At 43.5% G+C, this 24,871-nt stretch overlaps 1 protein-coding gene across 7 annotated transcripts in view; it reads right to left on the reverse strand.

Moving 5' to 3' along the window:
* The window catches only part of arhgap28 (Rho GTPase activating protein 28), a 243,731-nt gene that overhangs the window by 137,875 nt on the left and 80,985 nt on the right, over positions 1 to 24,871 (reverse strand). The window contains exon 1 of one of the 7 annotated variants that reach the window (XM_068031286.1): positions 18,517 to 18,534. The exons of the other annotated variants lie outside the window; for them this stretch is intronic. Within the exon in view, the coding sequence (XP_067887387.1) occupies positions 18,517 to 18,530 (14 nt within the window). The 5' untranslated portion in view covers positions 18,531 to 18,534. Of the gene's footprint in view, positions 1 to 18,516; positions 18,535 to 24,871 lie in introns of those variants that run through there. 7 annotated transcript variants of the gene reach the window in all.

Raw genomic sequence — 24,871 nt, forward strand, 5'->3', positions numbered from 1 at the left:
AGCACAAACAGGCTACTGTTCCAAATGGTCTATGGTAGCGTTTACATTATAGAGGAGCCTCCACCCACCCCTCTTCATCTAACCCTACTTTAAATGTGGCTTTGTTTTGCCTCTACCAGGAGATTATATTGTTGCTTTTTGGTGGGAGGCTTTGGGGGATCATGATGCCCAGTTATTATGATTGTATGGGACAGGTTTATAGGATCAGGTGGCCTTTCCTACACCACCCCCCACCCTCCCCCCAACACCCCTTCATTTTATGAAATATTTCGGAAAAACACCAAGGGAAGGATTTTCAGGCCCCGCCAAAGTCGGGAACAGAGGCTGATGAGACCCAAAAACACCGGCCCCAGCCTGTGCGCCGATTTCCTGGCGGGTTTAGGGCCCAGCAGGGCTACCCACCCCCACAAGGTGGGCAACCAGTTGGGCTCATTAAGAGCCTTGTTAAAGCGAGTTAAAGAAGACTGACGGAATTTTCCAGTCAGCTTCCAATCTTCTGATGCGATGGGTGGGCGGGTTAACTGCCTGGAGGTAGGCACCCAGCAACAAGCTGGGAGTGGAGAGGGGAGGGGGTTAGCATTTCAAGCAGACCTATAGGCCTTCCTTGCCTGGGTGCAGGTGCAGCCAAACGCCACCCTGTAGAAGGATTCCCCCCACCTCTCCCATAGTGGCGGCCCAGCTGCTTTTTCTGTTTTTTTTCCCTTAGAATTTTTTGAAAAAGTTGGCGAGAGGTCATCTTCATGTTGAAGTGCCCTCTCAGTTACTTACCCTTTACTGCAGCCTGCTCCTCCTCAAATCGGGAAGGCCTCTGATTGGCCCTCGAGCTTCAAGAACCCACCTGCCATCCTTAATTGGAACAGACAGATTCCCTGTCCAATTAAGGAGGCACCTCAGTCAGTCAATCCCCCACAAACCCCAGGGGCAGGCTTGCAACTCGCAAACAGACCTGACTCGTTTCCCACCCCCGAAGCAAAGATTTGCCCCAAGTCTTGAACAGGAGAGTCTAAAGTTCTAAGAATTACAAAAATCTGCTGATCCAGACGAGGAGAGCAACACGTTAACTGACCACTTAGGAAGAACTGCTTCAACTATGGAAGTGAGCGTAATATTTCAGCACTGCAAATTCAATCAGGCGAGAAAAAAAATTGCAGTCATTTTAATCTGAACTTCATATCTTTTGTCAAACGTCTATAGTAAAAAGTAAAATAAAATAGATGCGAAATAATGAGACGAATGGAAAAGTAGGTGATACAGATGTTACATTACAACCTTGGATCAATATTTTCGCAATTATATTCATGATTCAGCACATGGAGTGGAAAGTACAAAAGCAGTTTCATTGTTTCCATAATTTGGCTTGATGTTTTTGTACCCATGTGTAAGCAGGAAAGGGCATATCGAATGCAGGAAATGCCATGATGACAGAGTGATGCCCATGACATCTTCTGTACAACAGGCAGAGGCAAGTTTTTTGTTTTTTTTAAAAAGACTGGATGTTTAACAAAAAAACAAATTAGATGTCATTTTTTAATGATTTTCTATACCCTGGTCAATTTTGCTGAGACTTCATGACTTCAAAACTGTAGTATCCTTTCCTAGGATAGAGTCTTTCACAGGACTTTAGAATTCTGGAACCCTATGCCTCCAAATCTTCTGTTCCTGCTACAAGCTACACAAACATTTTTCAAACACAAGCTCAGTGTCACTTCACTATTTCTGATTTACCTCATCATCTCTCCTGCTCTTTCTAACCTTAGTAGTCTCCTGTATAGTCAACCTTTGTTCTTCATCTAGAATCAATGGCTGGGATTTTACCAGAGGGCAAGTCCCGACGTCAGGACCAAATACAGATCCCAAGCCTGCGCAGGTGGGCCACGGGACTGCGGCAGCAATCATCCTGGCAGCAGCCTCTCAACTGGCCACCACTGGGCCTGCCATCCAATTAAGAATGCAGGTTGACTCTCCACGTTGCCAGCCCAGAGGGCCTTGGCAGTGCCAGAGAGAAGTGACTTCTGCCAAGGCTGCAAGGAGAATGACAGGACACCTCTTTGTTGAGGCGCTCCCACAGGGGAGTTGAAACATTTCACTGCTGGAGCCAGGCAGGCCCCGGCGATGGGAGGACTAACACCTCCAGCAGTGGCATTGAGGCCACTGCGATGGCCTTTGCAGCTTGGGACCCCTTCTTTGGCCTGCCTACCCCTGCAAAGGCTGCTGGGAGGCCACCTCCATGGAGCTGATGGATGGGTGTGGGGTTGGGGGGAGGGGGGGGGGTTGCTCCGCCACTGGCAAAATGCCAGCCGAGGAAAATGCCCTTTTTGGGCAATTAATTGCCGAAATAGGCCACCCACCTCCGGTCGGCAGGTAGTTGTGCCACTTCCATTCCCGCCGCTGGTAAAATAGCTTGGCAGTGGGATTGCATCAGGGAGCCATCCTGACTTGGCTTCCTGGCATTTTACTGGCTGCCTCCCGCCACCTCCTGGCCTGCCTCCCTGGGGATGGTAAAATCTTGTCCATTGGTTTAAAGTTAAAAGCCATTGAGTTAATTTCCATCTCAACCAGCCATCACAAAAATCCAACCAATGACCCTTGATCATTTGCATTGGAACAGCAACTGCACTTGAAAAAAATTATTCCTGGCTGTAAAGAACTTTGGGATGTCTTGTCGTAAGGAGATGCTATATAAATGCAATAATTTTGTTATTCTGTTTTGAATTGTATCACAGAATTCCCCATCGTGTCTCTTCAGACTCCCTGAAAGAGCTACCAATAAGCCCCAATCCCCTGCTCTTTCCCCACAGCCCTACATATTTATTAACATTGAAATAGTATTTTCTGGCTGGCTGAGAGATTGTTAAGCGGCTGAATGCAACATAATTTCCCTACTAGTCTTCATTTAAAAAGATGCAGCATGCCATTTTGAATAATATCACTTGACCCAACCCCCTCTCCTAACAGCAATCAGCTGATTGGTTACTCCCAATTATTGCTGTGGATTTTGAAAGCTACTTTAAAAAGTACATCACTTTTTACAGTTCCCTTGCTGCTGGAGGTTTGAAGAGGAATTTTGAAACACATCAAGAGACTTTCTGGCACTCTTTGTCGAGTCTTCAACACTCTATCCACATTTATTCTGGAAATTCTTGTACTAACCCCAAAAGTGTGTACATACCATGCTACTCTACCTTATAGGAGTCACCAGGAGAAAGGAAAATCCTGGTCATTGGCATTTTGCTAGGGGTCTCATTTAGTCTACAAGTGGAAGGAGAAGAGGATATGAGGCCAGGGCGAGCAGCATCAGCTGCTGCAGGAGAGGGGAACAGGAGGGACCCCTTGTGGGTGGAAGACAACCCTTCTCCTCTGGAGCTCCTTCAGTGCTGCAACAGAGAATCCACGCCCCCTTTCCTCAATCCTCAAGCCATCCTGAAACCGGCTGTTGTGCGTCAGCTAGCACACTCCACACCTTTGAAGGGAGCCCACATATATGCTCCACAAAAAGGGTCTAATCAGTGCTAAAGCCAAACTTGCAAAAGCTGATCAGTGCAGCACCCATATAGCATCTATTTTAACCCTTTCACCAAAATAACCAGACCGTATTTACCAGCCAAGGAGACTGGCCACTGTTTCATTGCTGGGCAGTTGAGAGAGAGTGAAAAAAAAACACATAGGCACAATACTAGTGATCAGAGAGACAAAGACAGAGATGTATTACATGAGAGAAGAAGGAAGAAGCAACACTGGTAGGCAGCCTGGGAGATCAGACACAGGAACAGTGCCAGCAAGAGCAGAAACAGTAACGATGGGCCAGGGTCATAAAAGGTCAATGGGGAGATCAAACATTGGCACTGCACGAGAAAGATGATCAGACAAATGTGCTAGATTCTCAGGGAGATCAGCAAGCTAATAGTTTCACAACAACTAAAGTATTTCTGTCACTAGGACACATCATGGGGAGACCTCGGAGTGGGCATTACATGTGGAAGAATAGCACTACACATGGCAAAGCAAAGATCAACAGAATAGTTTCCTGAGAGTACAGATCATCCTGAATCAAAATTATCAGGCCTGCGCAGCTTTCGTGAAACCCCTACAACAGAGATGTAACCTTTGTGGACTTTTGTATAATATTGAGAGGGATAAAAAAAAATTAAAATGTATCCTGTACACCAGATAGGTCAGCCTTCAGAGTATTACAGGTCAGTACAGTATGGAAAGGGTGCATTAGGTCATAAAGGTGACACAGCCTTGCTTCCATATGACCTCTGGAAAGCATTTGCTGCTCACCTTGTGACTATTATTCAGGAAATGGAAAGGGCATATATTTACATCCCAGGTATCATTTCATTTACATATTGCAAATAGTCCCTCCTTCATTTGCAAACTATCTAAGGTATATTCACTTTGCAATCTCAGCAGATAAAAGCACACAAGGAACACAGCAACATCAGCAGGTCAGAGTGACAAATGACATTAATCTGCAGCCCTTCAATACCTCTTCTATCATGTGCAGATATAACAAAGCATTATTCAAGTATCTCTCTCCAAAATACTTCAGCTCAGTGGATAAAGGCATCGTTATTTTGACGATTTTTAAAAAATCCTTTTACATTTGACTTTAGTACTGCAAGCTTTTTTTTAAAAACTGAACCCTTACTTAAGACTTTGAAGTCCATTTGGATGGTTCCAAAATCCAGCATCATTTGGTTGCCTGTTCCAAACATACACTCAACTTGAATTCAAATAGTCTGTCTCCTCTGCTTCACTAATTTGCCACTCCACAAATTCACGTCACACTGCAACCGATATATTTCCTGCAATAGATTCTTTCCAGGACTGTCACTTCCAGCATTCACTAGGATTCAGGAAATAGACAGAAAAAAAAAAGATATGCCAAACGAGGAATTTTAATTCATTGATTGGAAACTTACATTAAACTTTTAATGGAAACATTTGGGAAAAAAGTTAACTTTTAAAAAACTGTGAGCCAAGCTGGCCACTGTAATTTGCATATGAAACCCCTTTTCACATTACAAGGCCTCAAACAGGAGATACAGGTCTGATGAGCCTGGACCCAAAACAATGGCTTGCTTTAAGTGATTGAATTACCCAAGATTGCTTCATTAGCATGACATCCAAGGCCATCCTGACATTGACTTTAAAAAGAACAAACCCTTCCAAGTGTAAACATTTCTCTCTCTACACTTCAGCGATAGAGCTTTCAGCCATAATGGAACCGGTGTCTTGTAAATCTTTGCCTAATCATTTGCTACACCACTCTCCACCTTTAAAACCAAAATCTCTGGCCTTGATAGTTCACCTTCCCCAACTCTTAAGACCAAAATGGGTGGTGTTTCCCCATCTTTGTTAAGCTCCTGTGTTGATATGCTAATAGAATTATACAAAGCAAGTAGGTATAGACATTGGATTGTATCCCAGGCACCCTGCATGGTCCTGCTGCCAGTTCATCAGGCACATGGCAAATTGGCCTGCCAGTCTCATTAGCAAGCACCAGTCATAGCCCCAGAAGCAACTCACTGGTCACAGGACAAAGCAAGATCAGCCTATTGGGGTGCCAGTCGCAGACCTAAGGAGAGTCTAGGAGGGGAGGCAATCAATGGTTGCCAGTGGCCCACAGTTTTAATTTTTCTTTATTCTTTCATGGGATGTGGGCGTCGCAGGCCAGGCCAGCATTTATTGCCCATCCCTAATTGCCCTTGAACTGAGTGGCTTGCTAGGCCATTTCGAGGGCATGCAAGAGTCAACCACATTGCTGTGGATCTGGAGCCACATGTAGGCCAGACCAGGTAAGAACAGCAGATTTCCTTCCCTAAAGGATATTAGTGAACCAGATGGGTTTCTACAACAATCGACAATGGTTTGATGGCCATCATTAGATGAGCTTTAAATTCCAGATTTATTAATTGAATTCAAATTCCACCTTCTGCTGTGGTGGGATTCGAACCCATGTCCCCAGAGCAATACCTGGGGCTCTGAATTGCTAGTCCAGTGACAATACCAGTACGGCACCGCCTCCCCTTGCCCAGTTTTAATGTGGAGCATATTACTGAAAATATTCTCCCCCTCTTGTTCTGAAAGCACCAGATTATGTTGGGATAGAGTTCTACTACTGGTACTCTCTGGTACTTTGTTTGAAGTGAACATACCTTATCTGAATCAGTAGGTATGCAGGCTACTTAAATAACTCCCTGTCCTTAACCAATGCTCATACTCATGCTCTTTCCAGCAATACTCAAATGAATAATCATTAGCCATGAAAACCCTTGATATTTATTTTTCTTTCTAAGCCTTTGGACTCTTGGCGAAGTGAATCATTCCAATTGCTACCCTGATTGAGTTAAGCTCACTCTTTGCAGATGGGTGAATTGACTTAGACTGCATGGGTCTGTTCTACATTAAGAATACTCCTAGAGAGATTGGCATAATTTCTGTCAGCAGGAGCAGGACATAAACTTTGTATTGGCTGTGCCACCAAAAAAGTAACAAAACTAGACTGAGAGAGAGATACAGCACTGAAACAGGCCCTTCGGCCCACCGAGTCCACACCGACCATCAACCACCCATTTATACTAATCCTACATTAATCCCATTTTCCCTCTTACATTCCCACCTTCCCTCAATTCTCCTACCACCTACCTACACTAGGGGCAATGTTTTTTTTTACAATGGCCAATTTACTTATCAACCTGCAAGTCTTTGGCATGTGGGAGGAAACCAGAGCACCCGGAGGAAACCCACGCAGTCACGGGGAGAACTTGCAAACTCCGCGCATGAGGCTGTGGTGCTAACCACTGCGCTGCTGTGCCACCCTAGAACATGCAAAAATTAAATACATCAGAAGGTTTCTGTCTATCCAATTATTGTGTCTGAAACAAAAACGCCCAGCGGTTGAGGCTTAAACAGCGATCACTTTTAGATTAGAGATACAGCACTGAAACAGGCCCTTCGGCCCACCGAGTCTTTGCCGAACATCAACCACCCATTTATACTAATCCTACACTAATCCCATATTCCTACCACATCCCCACCTGTCCCTATATTTCTCTACCACCTACCTATACTAGTGACAATTTATAATGGCCAATTTACCTATCAACCTGCAAGTCTTTTGGCTTGTGGGAGGAAACCGGAGCACCCGGAGAAAACCCACGCAGACACAGGGAGAACTTGCAAACTCCACACAGGCAGTACCCAGAATTGAACTCGGGTCCCTGGAGCTGTGAGGCTGCGGTGCTAACCACTGCGCCACTGTGCACTACTTTACACTACATTGCATATTATTCTTCTGTCACTTTTACACGTATAAATCAGGGATTACTTTCATTGAGACACTTATGTACATGGAGTGCAAAAGTCTGTAATGCATCTAGATTCAGAGAATCTTTTTCTCTAGCACAGTCTTATGAATCACTATTGAGATTTGTATGGATCTGCTCATGTCACTTTAAGTGATAGTTCAGTCCATGGTCACTATCAAGTTGCTTATGGATGTGGGAATGGGAATATCAAAGATTTGTTATTTCTTGTTAGAAGAAACTCTTTCTTTGAAGTGCAACATCAGCTAGCATTACTTCTTTACCCAGCAACTCATCTACAAGCATCCAAAAGAAATCTCATGTGAATTACAGATAAGAAGCCATTTCCTTCCGGAGAAAGGGCACCGGGGAAGTGCAATTTGAGATTTCTTGGAATGGATCGCTCTCTGATACTTTCACAGGTTAAAACACCACAATGGTTCTCAGTTTAGGAGCTCATTTTAAGTTTGAGATTTGAACATGCCCCAAGATTCCTTCATGAGAAGCTTATGCTCCACGTATGATGATTCAATTGCAATCAATAATCGTCAAAATAGGATGAGGGATAGAACGCATCTAAAAATGTCAATTCAAAGACATTTCTTGAAAGGTGTAATTAATCCAATCCTGATTCTGCAATATATTACGTTTATGTTTATTATTTGTGCACAACAGTCTTTGGCAAAGTTATTTGTGAAGAATAGTAAATCAATAGTCCAGCTACACCAGTTAAAAACTCAGGTCCATATTTAATATACCACCATTTCGAGAGTTGTAATAGTAATCTGCCCAAGGTCAGGTCCTCTGCTCATTTCTCCAAGTCTTGTGCATTGCCCTTTCCTCTTCAGGCTCGAAGGAGCCTCCCATTTTCAATTTCAAGTTGTCTAACATCATGATTCTCTTTCTTCCTCTTGGTCTACATCCCTCTAATCTTCCTTCAATCACCTCCTTCAGCAAGTTCTCATGCTTTAGAATATGGCCAGTCCAACCTTGTTGCCTTTTCCAAATATTCACCAATGATCTATCCACCACCACCATCCTGAGAACTACTTCATTGCTCTTGTGTTCTCTCCAAGTGATCCACTCCATCCTTCTCCAAAACCACCTTTCACAACTTTCTAGTCAGTGTGGTAGTACAAAATAAATCTACTTACAGTGAAGGGAATAAATGACAGCATGTGAAGTGATCGTTAATCTTTAGAATCAAGCAACTACTCTTGAAGGTACAGCTTCCAAATCGTAAGGGGCGAGGGAATTGCAATCAAACAGTTAAAAGCAAAATGGCTCGATAAAAGAAAACGATAAAAACTCACCTAGATTACAATAGCAATAACAAAGCCTAATGCTAACCACATATGCCCAAACTAAAACTGTGTAACCAGCTTTTTAAGATCCATTGTATGTCATTTATTTTATCCAGTTTAATAACAATGGAATATTGGCTTTCAGCATTGAAACTGCATCTGAGTGCTGGAGAAAGTGTTCACTGATCTACAGAGCTAGATAGTCATATCCGAATGATTGCGGAACAAGAAACTTCTAAGAATGAACATCTAACCTGAACATAATTATTTCCTGATGGTCACTTTCGATACATCCAGAGATAATTTGTGGAAAGTCAGCAAACTGACAAGGAAAATATTAAGACCAGATGAATTCCATTTTGAGAGAACTCAATGAAAACTAGTTCCAGGAAGCCATTGCTTATAACTTCAGCTTCTTTCATTTGATCACAAATGGATTGGCTAAAAATTAAAGTCAAAGTCAACAAATCATGTCAGGTGATTAAATCACTGAAGACCAAGAGCAGACTTTCTGTTATGCAAATAAAATGGGCAATTAACTCATTGGTTGAGTTTTTAATGACTTCCTCCAGCCCTACAACCCTCAGTAAGGTCGGTGCTCCTCCAATTCTGGCCCCCACTCATCCTCAATGTTACTCTCTCCACCATTGGCAGCCATACCTTCAGCTGCCAAGGCCTGAGGCTCTGGAATTCCCTACTTGAACTTCTCCGTCTCTCCCTCCTTAAAAACTGTGTTTGACCAAGCTTTTGGTCACCTTTCCTAATATCTCATGGTTCGGTGTCAAATTTTATCTGATGGGTTGGGGTATTTTATTAAAGATGCTATATAAATGCAAAGTGCTGTTGCTTAGAGATTTAAAGCAAGTTAAATCCCAAAAATATTTTTGCACTTTCTCCAAATAAGTTAATTAGCGTCATGTTTGGTGTTGGTACAAAGCATTTATTGTAAATTTGGAGTCAAGACAAATCTGACTTTTTTGAGCTCACTAAATTCAATCTGGCCTGCAGTCAAGTACTCACCCTTTTGCTCAGTTCTGCAGTTGAACACCAGTTTAGAATCAATGCCAATATAACAAGGTCTCAAACTTTAATTGGACTGTTCCACATTTTATTTATTTATTTAGAGATACAGCACTGAAACAGGCCCTTCGGTCCACCGAGTCAGTGCCGACCATCAACCACCCATTTATACTAACCCAACACTAATCCCATATTCCTACCACATCCCCACCTTCCCTATATTCCCCTACCACCTACCTATACTAGGGGCAATTCATAATGGCCAATTTACCTATCAACCTGTAAGTCTTTGGCTGTGGGAGGAAACCGGAGCACCCGGCGAAAACTCACGCGGTTCACAGGGAGAACTTGCAAACTCCACACAGGCAGTACCCAGAATTGAACCCAGGTCGCTGGAGCTGTGAGGCTGCGGTGCTAACCACTGCGCCACTGTGCCGCCCACAGTCTAGCATTTCTGACAGAAGTGTTCAGAGTTACCCCAAACACAGACAAAGGGCATTAACCTGTACCATTGACCCTACCTTTCTCTCTCCAGACACTGCCTAACCTGCTGAGTGCTCCAGAATTTTCTACTTTTATTTCTGATTTCCAGCAACTGCAACATTTGGCATTTTTGCCATGCATCACTGTGTCCCAAAATCACCAGTGAATTTTTCATCAAAATGAAACCCAGAAATGACAGATCTCATGTATCCATGTAATCTTACTCACTTAGTTGATCACAACTTGTAGTTACAATTTTTTAAAAAACTGATGTGTAAGAAATATTCAGTGCTTTGTAAATTGGTTCGACTCAAGTCATGTATAACGATGAACAACTAAACTTCTCTGTGGAGAGTATTTAAGTGAAAGACTTATTGCAGCAAGCCTGCAATACAAGAAAAAACAAAAGCAGTCTGCCATGCAGTTACTAAAGCAACACCAACAGTATCATGACTTTGGAAGGGAAACACATAGAAAGAGGAATTCCTCCTTCAATTAAACCAAAATTAAGCTTCAATAAATATTAGAGGAAATCTGTCAAGACAAATCAATATTAGTTGGTAGGTCACAGCTCAGCCTGTAACTGAGCCAGACCAATCAGGAATGGCCCAAGGCGATCCCAGATTTTGGCTGAGTAAATTTGTTTCAACGGGGGTTCATTTCTAGAGGTGCCACAATTAGACCCAATGCCTCTCGGCTGGATTGAGAAAAGAATCAAGCTTGGATTCCCACTTCCAATTCCTATCCAATGCCACCTGCGAGATATGAGGACATTGGGTGAATAATAAATTTGGGATTAGCTGCCAACAGTCTGTTGACAGTACAGAACAGATTTTCCTTCCCCTTTTGCTGCTGGAAGTGACAGCAAACAGTGAACATTCTCACCCATATTTGGGTGGGTTTATTTAAAAGGGGATGTTATTGAAGAAAATGGATCACGTATTTTCCTTCAATAATGCCTTCACGCTGGGTATTAAAGCCATTACTTTATAATATCCATTCCATCTAATGAGGTGAGAGGTTACATTTAAAAGTGGCCCACAAGCAGGAGTACAATCACAAGACATGTAAAAAAAAAAAAAATCTACAGCCTCCTTTAGCATCCCTGGAGTCAGCAGCCAAACTTAACTGCTTCAGATGACCAACATCTACAGCAATAACATTCCCACCATGAGCAGGCTCCTAGGTACAGCTACAAATCCCACTGGGACCCAGTCCATCTACAGAGCCAGTAAATTCCATCCATCAGTCAATATGAGGGGGTCTACCTGCTTCAATTAGTGTGAGGATTATGATCTCAGGAAAATCTATGTTTTGCTGCCTAAAGTGGCCTCTTAGATAATGTAAATGGAGGTACAGTGTGCCAACAGGGAAATAAAAAAACCTTACTGTAGATTTTGAAAATGCTTCACTACTATTTGCCCATTCAAGTATTGCAAGGTCAAGAATATAGCTATGAAAGAGGAAGGCCATTTGGCCCATCTTAATTCATCCATCCATCCAGAGAGAATATAGCTTCACTGTAGGATCCAATGCTTTCCAAAGTGATTCCAGGGCTTTTTTGCTTCTACTACTCTAACTGGAAGTTTATTCCACATTTGTCCTGATTTGTGCCAGCCGTGTCTCAGTTCTTGTGACATTCTTGTCCCCGAATCAGAAGTTTATGGGTTCAAGTCCTACACCAGGATTTAAGCATAACAATTTAAGCTGATTAAAAAGATTTACAAGGATGTTGCCTGGTTTGGAGGGCTTGAGTTATAAAGAGAGATTGGATAGGCTGGGTCTGTTTTCCCTGGAGTGAAGGAAGCGGAGAGGGGACATGATAGAGGTATATAAAATTATGAGAGACATAGATAGAGCAGATAGCCAGAGTCTGTTTCCCATGGTAGTGGTGACTAAAACTAGAGGGCATAGATTTAAGGTGAGAGGGGATTTAAAGGGGATCAAAGGGGTAAATTTTTCACACGAAGAATAGTGGGTATCTGGAATGAGCTGCCTGAGGAGGTGGTGGAGGCAGGAACAGTAGCAACATTTAAGAGGCAACTGGACAGGTACTTGATTGAGCAAGGCATAGAGGTATATGGAATTAATGCAGGCAGGTGGGATTAGTTATAGATAGGCATTATGCTCGGCATGGTTGCGGTGAGCCGAAGGGCCTGTTTCTACGCTGTACGACTCTATGACTCTATGATACTCCTGGCAGTCATTTGGAGGAGATGTTAAACTGAAGCTCTGTCTGCCCTCTCAGGTAGATGTAAGAAATCCCATGGCACTATTTTGAAGAAGAGCAGGAGAGTTATCCCTGGTTTCCTGGTTGATATTTATCCTCAATCCATGTCACACAAACAGATTATCTAGTCATTATCACATTGTTGTTTGGAGTTTGCTGTGTGCAAATTGGTTGCTGCATTTCCTACATTACAACAGTGACTAGACTTCAAAAGTACTTCATGGGCTGTAAAGTTCTTTGGGAGCTCCGATGGCCATGAAAGATGTTATATAATTGCAAAGTTTTTTTCTGCAAGGATGAAATTCATGAAATCTTTTATTAGCTTGAATCTAGGTCCTCTAGTTCTACACCCCATAGTTTAATTTAAAAGAATGTTCTGGGTTAAATGTTGTATATCTCCATGAGATCACCTCCCAATACTTCTTTGTAGGCCGCAAAGTTAAAGTTCCTTCAGTCTTTCCTCTACACTGAAGAGTGACACTCAGGATCTGGTGCGTGGCTATTTTCAGCACGGATTCAAGTTCTTGAATGTCTATCTTGTTTCTTGATGTGAAATGGATGTAATCTTTAAAGGTGCAGTCTGACCAGAGTGCTATAAATCTCGATCAGAACCTCTTCCAAATTATATTCTACTGTACTGGCTATGTAGGTCAATGTCTATTTGCTTTGTTGATTGCTGCTCTATGCTGGTTTAGCATTGCGTATACTAGGACACCTGGGTCACTTTCAGCTTCATCCATAGCTATTTCAATCCTATTCATGGATTTTTTCCTTCTAATGTGTAGCACATTATACTTCTCTATATTAAAATCCTTGTTTTTGTTGTCTGATTGAATTTGAGCTGCTGCTTCCCATTCAACTGCCCTTCCTAATTCGATATAGTCTACAAATCTGGCCACTTTGAACTGAGTTTCTGAATCTAGGCAAGTTCTCCAAGATTAAAAGTGTAGTTCCGACACCAAAACCTCGAGTACTTCCTCGGGAGTCTGACGGTAGCTACTCTCCAGCCAGTTTCTCACCCACTCCCAGAGTTTACCTCCAAATTCCCACAGTGCTGAGTGTAATTAATGAGCTTTAATGTGGAACTTTATCAAAAGCCTTTTGAAAGTCTCGATACGCCACGTCATAGTGTTTACCGCAGTAAGTTGAGGTGGTTAGTCAGGCAGTCTCTTTCTCTTCTAAATCCTTGCCGACTGGTGTTAACTAGATTATTGTTGTACAGATAATCAAGTTTAATTCCACCACTAAATTGATACGGATTCACTTCATAGTACACTTGTAACGTGCATATCGATCAGGCTTAGTTTGCTCCCATGTGTTCTGATGAAAAGGTCATCAACCTGAAACGTTAACTGTTTCTCTCTCTATAGATGCTGCCTGAGCTACTGAGTATTTCCAGCATTTTCGGTTTTAATTACACTGTTTGAAATCCTTCAAGCATGTCTAAATGATTTGTGTGAGTACATCTAAACTTTTTTCCTTGTATAGTTCTGCCTTGTTATATATTTATCTTCAGCCCTGCTCTCACCAGTATTATCCTGTTGTATACAACACAAACAATTACTGTGGACAAAGCCAGAACAACCAACATGATGGCTTCCCATGAGAAAACCAGATAAAAATCCGCAAACATTGTATTGCATTATTCACATCGAGCACCATCATAAACCATTCTAAATTATTGTACAATCCAGCTAAAAACACAACTGATATGATTTTTGATTGATGTAAAAAAAAGTCATGTGTCCAATCGTCCTGTATTTAAAGCTACTTCTTGAAGCTGTCACTTATTGTTTTACACTACCTCGCCCCAGTTTTAACACTGAGCTTTCTATAATGTTTAAACACCCAACAGCAAATATTATTCAAGACAGTAATCACATGAAGTTTACTTAAAAACAGTGTTACATATACCACTGGAAACCATAACCTACATAACTATTTTTTTTAAAATCATTCAACCTGTTATAAGGTAAGCCATTTTTTACCCACAGGTATTAACCCTCATCATGCCAAAGCGTTCTTCTATTGAGTCTCAATCAGGCTGCCAGTGATGTGAGCAGGAAACCCAAACGTGATGCAGCCTTTCCTGAAATGATGTTTTGATATACAATCTGGTTGTGTACATGGTAGAACTGATATTTTACACTGAGCACTCAACTGGCTAAAAACCAAAGTCAGAGGCAAGGTATTGTTCCATCTGCAAAGTAGGCATTGGAACCTAATGATATATAAAAGAAAGGGAGGCAAATTGATTTTAGGTTTTAAAAAGTAGAAATAATGTGAAAGCTAAGTAGAAGAAAGTATACTGGGCCATGTACTTTGCTCTAGGCATAAATTTAACAGCATCTGCCATTAAGTAGACTCTCCCGTTTAATCTCAACAATATTGTGCAACGCAAGTTGCTGGAAGTGAGCTGATAAGGTCGCACCTGGGACCAGAGTAAACAGGGCAAGCAACCAAGTATTTCCTTAACTAATCAGATTACCAGCGCAAGGAATGAGCAGGAAGTGTATATTAGAGTAGGTGAATGTAAAATGTCCAACAATTCAAACCTGAAGGAATGAGACTCCACCCTTGTAATAGTTAATTTTCTTGGAACCAATGGCAGAGTGGGACGTCTCAGATAGTAAGTTTTGGATTTCCATGTTTAATCAGACATCTGTCCTTGCCTGTATCTGCTGCGCCATTTGTGCGCTATTAACGCCCATCATAGAATGGTTACAGTGCAGAAGGAGGCCATTCAGCCCACTTGCCTATGCAAGAGCAACTCAGCTAGTCCCATCCCCACCTTTTCCCCATAGCCCTGCAAATCCTCTCTTCAGACAATTATCCAATTCCCTTTTGAAAGCCACGATTGAATCTGCCTCCACAACACTTTCAGGCTGTGCACTCCAAATCCTAACCACTCGCTATGCAGTGAAAGGTTTGCCCTCAGGTCACCTCTGGTTCTTTTGCCAAACACCTTAAATCGGTGTCCTTTGGTTCATAATCCTTCCGCCAATAGAAACAGTTTCGCCCTATCTACTCTGTCCAGACCCCTCAGGATTTTGAGTGCCTCTGTCAAATCTCCTCTTCTTAAAAGAGTGTCTCCCAGCTATTTAGCCTCACTTTATTTTGATAGTGGATTGTGGGCCATTAGGGTATAGTGGTTGTTACTGGACTAATGATCTGATTTACAAGAATGTTGTCTGGGCTTAAAAGTTGCAGCTATGACGAAAGATTGGATAGGCTAGGGATGTTTTCCTTAGAACAGAAGGCTGAGGGGTGACTTAATAGGAGGTGTACAAAATTATGAGGGGTCTAGATAGAGTAGACAGAAAGGGCCTGTTTCCACTAGTGGAGCGGTCAATTACCAGGGGGCACAGATTTAAGATGATCGGTATAAAGATTAGAGGGGACATGAGGAAATGCTTTTTCACCCAGAGGGTGGTGGGTGTCTGGAATTCACTGCCAGGAATGGTGGTGGAGGCAGAAACCCTCAATTCTTTTAAAAGGTACCTGGACATGTCCTGAAGTGATGTAACCTGCAAAACTATGGATCAAGTGCTGCAAAGTGGGATTAGATTGGGCGGCTAGTTTTCTCGGCTGGCATGGACGCGATGGGCTGAATAACCTCCTTCTGTGCCAGAATTCTTCTATGGTTCTATGGCTCAAATCCCACCATGACAGCTGGGGAAATTAAATTCAGTTAACTAAATAAATGTGGAATTAAAAAAATGAACTAGTCTCAGTAGTTGTGATCATGAAACTACCAAATTGTCGTAACATCCCATCTGGTCATTAATGTCCTTTAGGGAAGGAAATCTGCCATCCTTACCCAGTCTAGCCTTTATGTGACTGCAGACACACAGCAATGTGGTTGACTTTTAACCACCCTCTGCAATGGCCGCACAAGCCACTCAATTGTATTCAAGAAGGCAGCTCACCACTATCTTCACAAGGGCAATTAGGGATGGGCAATAAATGCTGACTGTCAGTGACACCCATATCCTGTGAATAAATACAAAAAAAAATTAAGATAGAATGGGGGCAAAAAGAAAAACAGAAATGTAAAAGTAAAGTGTTCAAAATTCCCATTTGAATAGTTAAAAAAAAGTTTTAAATTATTACCAAAAAGCTGCTCAGGACATCGGAGAATGTTAGTACTATAATATTACTGCTTATTTTGGTATTAGATGACCTGAGCACTTTATAAATCGGGAAAAATTAAAAGATTAGTGTTATCGGTGTTAGGTAAGGAGGTCGAAGGGCTTCCCTCTTTTCTCTCTCCTTGTTTGACCACAACACGTGTATTTTTTTGTTTTAAGTGGATAAACTTGCCAATTCAGAGTTTAACTGTTTACACGCCGTGATCCCATAAAAGAGCCAGTCAGACAGGTTTTCGAGGTTAACAAAGTGGGAGGTTAACTTTATTATACTTAAACTGATCTAAGCAAAAATAATAAAAATACGTTCCAACTTTCACACACACAAATGGGTTACAGAGTGGGGAAGGATAGATTGGTTGAATTAGAGTCCAGAGAAATAGGGGTATTCAGTCTGTGGAGGTTGGTGACTCAGCTGGCTTAAGGCTGAATTCCGTGGTCCTGAGGTTTCTGGTTTGAAGAGGTGGACACTGATTCAGTGGTTCTCCGGGAGACAGCAATGTGACTGTAGCCGAAGGAAGTTTCTGTCTGTTCTTTCCGGAAAAAGAGAAAGTTCAAATCTTAAGCTTACAAGGTTTGAGTGGTTCACCTCCACCAGTTTAATATTCAGGTTTCCAGCTGGTGGATTGAAAAAAATTACCCTTCAACCTAGCACATTTGTGACATTAGGAAAATGATAACTTGGAGAATAAGGTGAAACGTATTGGCAAATCCTTCCAAAATGTGTAGGGAACAGTATATATCCTTCGGTTTTATTTTTATTTTCAAGTAGTAACTGATTTCCTATTAGGAAAGTAAAGTAAGGATGCAAAAGTGAAGAGAAATGAATATTTCACTCCGCTCAAGACAAATATAAATAAACCATACAACATTTTTGTAAATGAATAACAGCTAACTTCTAAGAATGTTGCTCAGTTTCAAATTCTAAAGTAATGAGTGTTTGTGCGAAGGATTTGACAGAAGGTTTTATCACTGGGTCAATCTAATAAGTGAAGTGGCTTTCAAGACTGCTGCAATCCCACCAGGCTGGCCTTCAGACGACGCTGAGGAGCACTGACTGGTGACATCCCCGAGCTGCATTGTGGTAGATGACTGCACAGATTGTCTAGTCAAGAGATTGATGACACTGGCAACCCGCTCAATTAAAATGAGCCCAGCCAATTTATGCAAACTGATGCAAAGGCGGTATGGCACCTTGTCTGCAGTGCCTGATATTTTTGGTAAGCTGGGGCCTCAACACTAAACACTGATATCTGTGGGAATAGTGAGAAGTTCAATAAAGAGATCTTGACTCCCATGACTGATGTGTCCCTAAGTGTATTGTAGGTACATTTGCATAATGTTTGAATGCACTTATGTTGATAATGCTCACATGTTGAGAAGGTTATTTAAAAAAAGCATACATCGTCCTTGGCTTTATAAATAGAGACGTAGAGTACAAAAGCAAGGAAGTTATGCTAAACTTTTATAAATCACTGGTGAGGCCTCAGCTGTGTCCAATTCTGGCCATCAAATTCTAGGAAGGATGTAAAGCCCTTGGAGAGGGTGCAGGAGAGATTTAATAGAATGGCACCAGGGCTGAGGGACTTCCGTTATATGGAGAAGCTGGAATTGTTCTCCTTGGAGCAGAGAAGGTTAAGTGGAGATTTTAAAAAGAGAGGTGCTCAAAATCATGAAGGGTCTTGATAGAGTAAATGAGGAGAAAATGTTTCCACTGGCAGGAGGGTTGGGAACCAGAGGTCACACATTTCGGATATTGGCAAAACAGCCAGATGTGGAGAAACTTTCATGATCTGGAATGCACTTCCTGAAAAGGACGATGGAAACAGATTCAATAGTAACTTTCAAAAAGGTAGATACTGAAATTGCTGGGCTACGAGGAAAGAGAAGTGGAGGCAGACCAATTGGATAGATCTTCACAGTACACGGGGCCATTCAGCCTACGATTCTATGATTAAGCAACTGCAGGTGCCTCTTTGTATTGCACACAGGCATTTGTAAGGAGACCAAGATCAACTTACACAGCATACTGCATCTGGGGTACTATTCGCCTGGCTTCTTTATTTGCTATATGCCCCTTACATTTGGGTGGGTGATGTCAAATAAGGTGCATTCACTTATCCTTCTTGAAGCCTTTCAGGTCATCATCCTTCTCCTCAGTCACATTGGGTGCTTTATTAGAAGTTTCAAATTTGCTTTTGAAGAAATGGCACACGGGTAGGATCTATGAATAGAAATTTGGACTGGAGCGGATTTTATATTTAAAAAGACAGGGTGCATAACATATTCCCCTAAAAACATTACATACAGTTAAAACTTTAGTTGAGTATTTTATGTTATATTTTAGAATCCATCTATTTTATCATGCTAAAATATAGTTCATCAAATTCTGAATGCTCAGTGGATAGTCTCTGCTTCATGACCTGAGAAAGCAGGGACAATTCCCAGTGATAGGCAGGCTTTTCTTGGCCATATACATCCCTGGCCTTCCCCCCCCCACCCCCCCGCCCCCCCTTCAAAGACGTTTACCACTCAGCTCCTGACCTCATTACAGACTTGGTTCAAACATGGACAAAAAAGCTGAACTCAAGTGGTGAGGGGAGAGTGACTGCCCTGGACATCAAGGCAGCATTTGACAGAGTATGGCATCAAGGAGCCCTAGCAAAACTGGAGTCAATGGGAAAACTCTCCGCTGGTTGGAGTCATATCGAACGCAAAGGAAGATGGCTGTGGTTGTTGGAGGTCAATCATCTGAGCTCCAGGACATCACTGCAGGAGTTCCTCAGGGTAGTGTCCTAGGCCCAACCATCTTCAGCTGCTTCATCAATGACCTTTCTTCAATCATAAGGTCAGAAGTGGGAATGTTCACTGATGTTTGCACAATGTTCAGCAACATTCGTGACTCCTCAGATACTGAAGCAGTCCGTGTAGAAATGCAGCAAGACCTGGACAATATCCAGGCTTGGGCTAATAAGTGGCAAAAAACATTCGCGTCACACAAGTGCCAGGCATTGACCATCTCCAACAAGAGAGAATCTAACCATCTCCCCTTGACATTCAATGGCACTACGATCACGGAATCCCCCACTATCAACATCCAGGGGGGGTTACCATTGACCAGAATCTGAACTGGAGTAGCCATATAAATACCGTGACAAGAGCAGGTCAGAGGCTAGGAATCCTGAGGTGAGTAAATCACCACCTGACTCCCCAAAACCTGTCCATCATCTACAAGGCACAAACCAGGAGTGTGATGGAATACTCTCCACTTGCCTGGGTGGGTGCAGCTCCAACACTCAAGAAGCTTGACACTATCCAGGACAAAGCAGCCCGCTTGATTGTTTGTGAATGGGGTGCCATTCACTCCTCTACCACCAACACACAGTGGCAGCAGTGTGCACCATCTACAAGATGCACTGCAGCAACGCACCAAAGCTCCTTCGACAGCACCTTCCAAACCCACGACTTCTAAAGGCCAGCTACCCAACCCGAACCCAACAGGATCCGATGACGTGTCGGGTTTGGGTCGGGTCGGACACACACGGTAAGTGCTCTGCTGGTAAGTATTGAAATTTTAAAAAACAACTTACCCGAGCTGGAAGTCTGGGACGAAATTGAGTCTGCACAGTGAGCAAGTGATGTCACTATGACGTCATCACAAATGCTCTGCAGCTTCCTGGAGGTTCCAACTCTAAAAGGATGGTCGGGCCGGGCTCAGGTCAGGTTGAGTCGGGGTCGGGCTCGGGTTTGATTGGGCTCGGGGCAAAATCAGAAGGCCTCAGGCCGGGTCGGGATCCGGTCCGCTCCGCTGTGGTTCTGTCAGGTTCGGGTCGGAATCTTTTTCCCCCAACTTGAGCAGGCCTTTAGCGACCTCTACCACCTAGAAGAACAAGGGCAGCAAATGGTTGGGAACACCACCACTTGTAAGTTCCCCTCCAAGCCACACACCATCCTGACTTAGAACTATATCGCCGTTCCTTCACTGTCGCTGGGTCAAAAGCCTGGAATTCCCTTCCTAACAGCACTGTAGGTGTACCTACCCCACATAGTTCAAGAAGGCAGCTCACCACCACCTTCTCAAGGGCAATTAGGGATGGGCAATAAATGCTGGTCTAGCCAGCGATGCCCACATCCCTAAAAAGATTTTTTTTTTAAATCAACATGCTGCTCTTTTAAACTTTCCTAAGTATCTCTGGTAATTTGTAATAGGCTGTTACGGTTTTTAAGCAGAGACATTTTGACACTCAGTATTTAAGCATTTGGGAAAGCTATGGTAACTTGAGGCAGTGTCTTTATGGCAACATTCTTGCAAATCTTGCATTGTTTTTAAATAAAATTGGGAAGGCAAAGCTTCAGAAAAAAAATTATGGTGTTATTGCCATGAAGAAGTCATGCGCATGTGACATAGCACGTTTTCCATTGCAATTTACATCATTGAAATTAACAGAGAAAATTTTTTTACAAACTCTCTTGCTTTCAGACGTTGCTCCTTTAATACTTAGTTTTCGCAATATATGCCATTCCCTGTCTTTAAAACCTGGCTTTCAATTAAGATTGGTTGTGCAATGCCATTTTCTTTGATCGAGTGCCAGTGCGCAATAAGCTCATCAACAAAAAGTCAAGAGACTTTTTTTTTTAATTCATTCACGGGATGTAGGTGTCACTGGCCAGGCCAATGCCTTCTTGAACCACTGCAGTCCATTTGGGGTAGGTATACCCTCAGTGCTGTTAGGAAGGGAGTTCCAGGATTTTGACCCAGTGACAGTGAAGGAACGGCAATATAGTTCCAAGTCAGGATGGTGTGTGACTTGGAGGGGAACTTGCAGGTGGTGGTGTTCCCATGTATTTGCTGCCCTTGTCCTTCTAGTTGGTAGAGGTCGCGGGTTTGGAAGGTGCTGTCTAAGGAGCCTTGGTGCATTGCATCTTGTAGATGGTACACACTGTTGCCACTGTGCGTCAGTGGTGGAGGGAGTGAATGTTTGTAAATGGGGTGCCAATCAAGCGGGCTGCATTGTCCTGGATGGTGTTGAGCTTCCAGAGTGTTGGAGCTGCACCCATCCAGGCAAGTGGAGAGTATTCCATCACACTCCTGACTTGTGCCTTGTAGATGGTGGACAGGCTTTGGGGAGTCAGGAGGTGAGTTACTCGCCTCAGGATTCCAAGCCTCTGACCTGCTCTTGTAATCATGGTATTTATATAGCTACTCCAGTTCAGTTTCTGGTCAATGGTAGCCCCTAGGATGTTGATAGTGGGGGATTCAGCGATGGTAATGCTGTTGAATGTCAAGGGGAGATGGTTAGATTCTCTCTTGTTGGAGATGGTCATTGCCTGGCACTTGTGTGGCACGAATGTTACTTGCCACTTATCAGCCCAAGCCTGGATATTGTCCAGGTCTGGCTGCATTTCTACACTGACTGCTTCAGTATCTGAGCAGTCACGAATGGTGCTGAACATTGTGCAATCATCAGCGAACATCCCCACCTCTAACCTTAATATTGAAGGAAGATCATTGATGAAGCAGCTGAAGATGGTTGGGCCTAAGACACTACCCTGAGGAACTCCTAAAGTGATGTCCTGAAGCTCAGATGATTGACCAACAACCCCAACCATCTTCCTTTGCGCTAGATATGACTCCAGCCAGCGGAGGGTTTTCCCCCTGCTTCCCATTGACCGCAGTATTGCTAGGGCTCCTTGATGCCATACTCGGTCAAATGCTGCCTTGATGTCAAGGGCAGTCACTCTCACCTCACCTCCTGAGTTCAGCTCTTCAGTCTATGTTTGAACCAAGGCTGTAGTGAGGTCTCAGGAGTTGAGTGGCCCTGGCGGAAACCAAACTGAGCATCACTAAGCAGGTTATTGCTAAGCAAGTGCTGCTTGATGCCACTGTTGATGACACCTTCCATCACTTTACTGATGATTGAGAGTAGGCTGATGGGACGGAAATTGGCCGGGTTGGACGTCCCCTGCTTTTTGTGTACAGGACATACCTGGGCAATTTTCCACATTGCAGGGTAGATGCCAGTGTTGTCGCTGTACTGGAACAGCTTGGCTAGGAGTGCGGCAAGTTCTGGAGCACAGGTCTTCAGTACTATTGCCGGAATATTGTCAGGGCCCATAGCTTTTGCAGTATCCAGTGCCTTCAGTCGTTTCTTCATATCATGCGGAGTGAAACGAATTGGCTGAAGTCTGGCATCTGTGATGCTGGGGACTTCAGGAGGAGGTCGAGATGGATCATCAACTCGGCACTTCTGGCTGAAAATTGTTGCAAATGCTTCAGCCTTATTTTTCACACTGATGTGCTGGGCTCCCCCATCATTGAGGATGGGGATATTTGTGGAGCCACCTCCTCCAGTTAGTTGTTTAATTGTCCACCACCATTCATGGCTGGATGTAGCAGGACTGCAGAGCTTAGATCTGATCCGTTGGTTATGGGATCGCTTAGTTCTGTCTATCGCATGCTGCTTCTGCAGTTTGGCACGTAGATAGTCCTGGGTTGTAGCTTCACCAGGTTGACACCTCATTTTTAGGTATGCCTGGTGCTGCTCCTGGCATGCCCTCCTGCACTCTTCATTGAACCAGGGTTGGTCTCCTGGCTTGATGGTAATGGTCGAGTGGGGGATATGCCGGGCCATGAGGTGACACATTGAGTACAATTCTGCTGCTGCTGATGGCCCACAGCGCCTCATGGATGTCCAGTTTTGCATTGTTAGATCTGTTCGAAATCTATCCCATTTAGCACGGTGATAATGCCACACAACACGATGGACGGTATCCTCAATGTGAAGGCGGGACTTCATCTCCACAAGGACTGTGCGGTGGTCACTCCTACCAATACAGTCATGGACAGAAGCATCTGCGGCAGACAGATTGGTGAGGACGAGGTAAAGTATGTTTTTCCCTCTTGTTGGTTCCCCCACCACCTGCCGCAGACCCAGTCGAGCAGCTATGTCCTTTAGGACTCGGCCAGCTCGGTCAGTAGTGGTGCTACCAAGCCACTCTTGGTGATGGACATTGAAGTTCCCCACCCAGAGTACATTTTGTGCCTTTGCCACCCTCAGTGCTTCCTCCAAGTGGTGTTCAACATGGAGGAGTACGGAGTCATCAGCTGAGGGAGGGTGGTAGGTGGTAATCAGTAGGAGGTTACCTTGTCCATGTTTGACCTGATGCCATAAGACTTCATGGGGTCCGGAGTCGATGTTGAGGACTCCCAGGGCAACTCTCTCCCTACCGTATACCACTGTGCTACCACCTCTGGTGGGTCTGTCCTGCCAGTTGGACAAGACATACCCGGGGATGGTGATGGCAGTGTCTGGGACATTGTCTGTAAGGTTTGATTCCGTGAGTATGACTTTGTCAGGCTGTTGCTGGACGAGTCTGTGGGACAGCTCTCCCAACTTTGGCACAAGCCCCCAGATGTTAGTAAGGAGGACTTTGCAGGGTTGACAGGGCTGGGTTTGCCGTTGTCGTTTCCGGTGCCTAGGTCGATGCCGGGTGGTCTGTCCAGTTTCATTCCAGTTTGTTAAATGGGCGCATTTGCATGATTCTATTAAACTTTCCACTAGTTTCTGACAACGCATTATAGATTATAATGTAAACACATGAAAGGCACCTTTATTATGATTCTGTATAACAGCGTGCATTTACAAAGCATCTTTATTGTCATGGAATATCATACAGATGATAAACAGAGCAGAGCAGTAGCAAGATTTAAAGGGAGATGACTGAAGGCAGAGTCAAAGCTAAGTTTTGAGGAGGCTTTAGAAAATGGGTAGAGAGGTGGCAAAGAGGAAGGATTTTTAGGGAGAAAGTTCCAGAATCAAAGACAGCTGAAGACTGGAGTGCAAAGCAGTGATTGGAGAGGAAGTTGAAGTCAGATAGACTTGTGGGCACATGCTGGCATGGGGGACTGGAAGATGTTGCAGAGTTAGGGAGCGGGAAGGTCATGACTAAGAATTACGTGTTAGCAGAGAAGAGGAGTAATAGATGAGGGGCAATTACTTCAGGACAGCATATGGGCAGTGAGGTTTTGGATGAATTGGCTTTTATGGAGGTTAGAGCTCAGGAGACCAGATGAGTGTGCAGTGGAGAAGTCAAGTCTGGAACTGAAGTTATGAATAAAGTGTTCATTGGTTGTGGGGAGAGATTATGTGGAATCTTACCGACATGGTTTATAATCGCGAACGGGACCATTTCTGGGACAAAAACAAGAAATGCTGGATTCACTCAGCAGGTCTGGCAGCATCTGTGGAAAGAGAAGCAGAACCATTTCTGGGTCCTGACCCTGCATAGGTCAGAGGCATGCTGACAAGGGCAATCTTATGGGAGGTGGCAAATTGAGAGCCCGCGGGTTCCCAAGGCAGGAGGCCCAATAGGAGG

The sequence above is a fragment of the Heterodontus francisci genome, chromosome 5, assembly GCF_036365525.1.
Source record: "Heterodontus francisci isolate sHetFra1 chromosome 5, sHetFra1.hap1, whole genome shotgun sequence".
In the NCBI taxonomy this organism is placed as follows: domain Eukaryota; kingdom Metazoa; phylum Chordata; class Chondrichthyes; order Heterodontiformes; family Heterodontidae; genus Heterodontus; species Heterodontus francisci.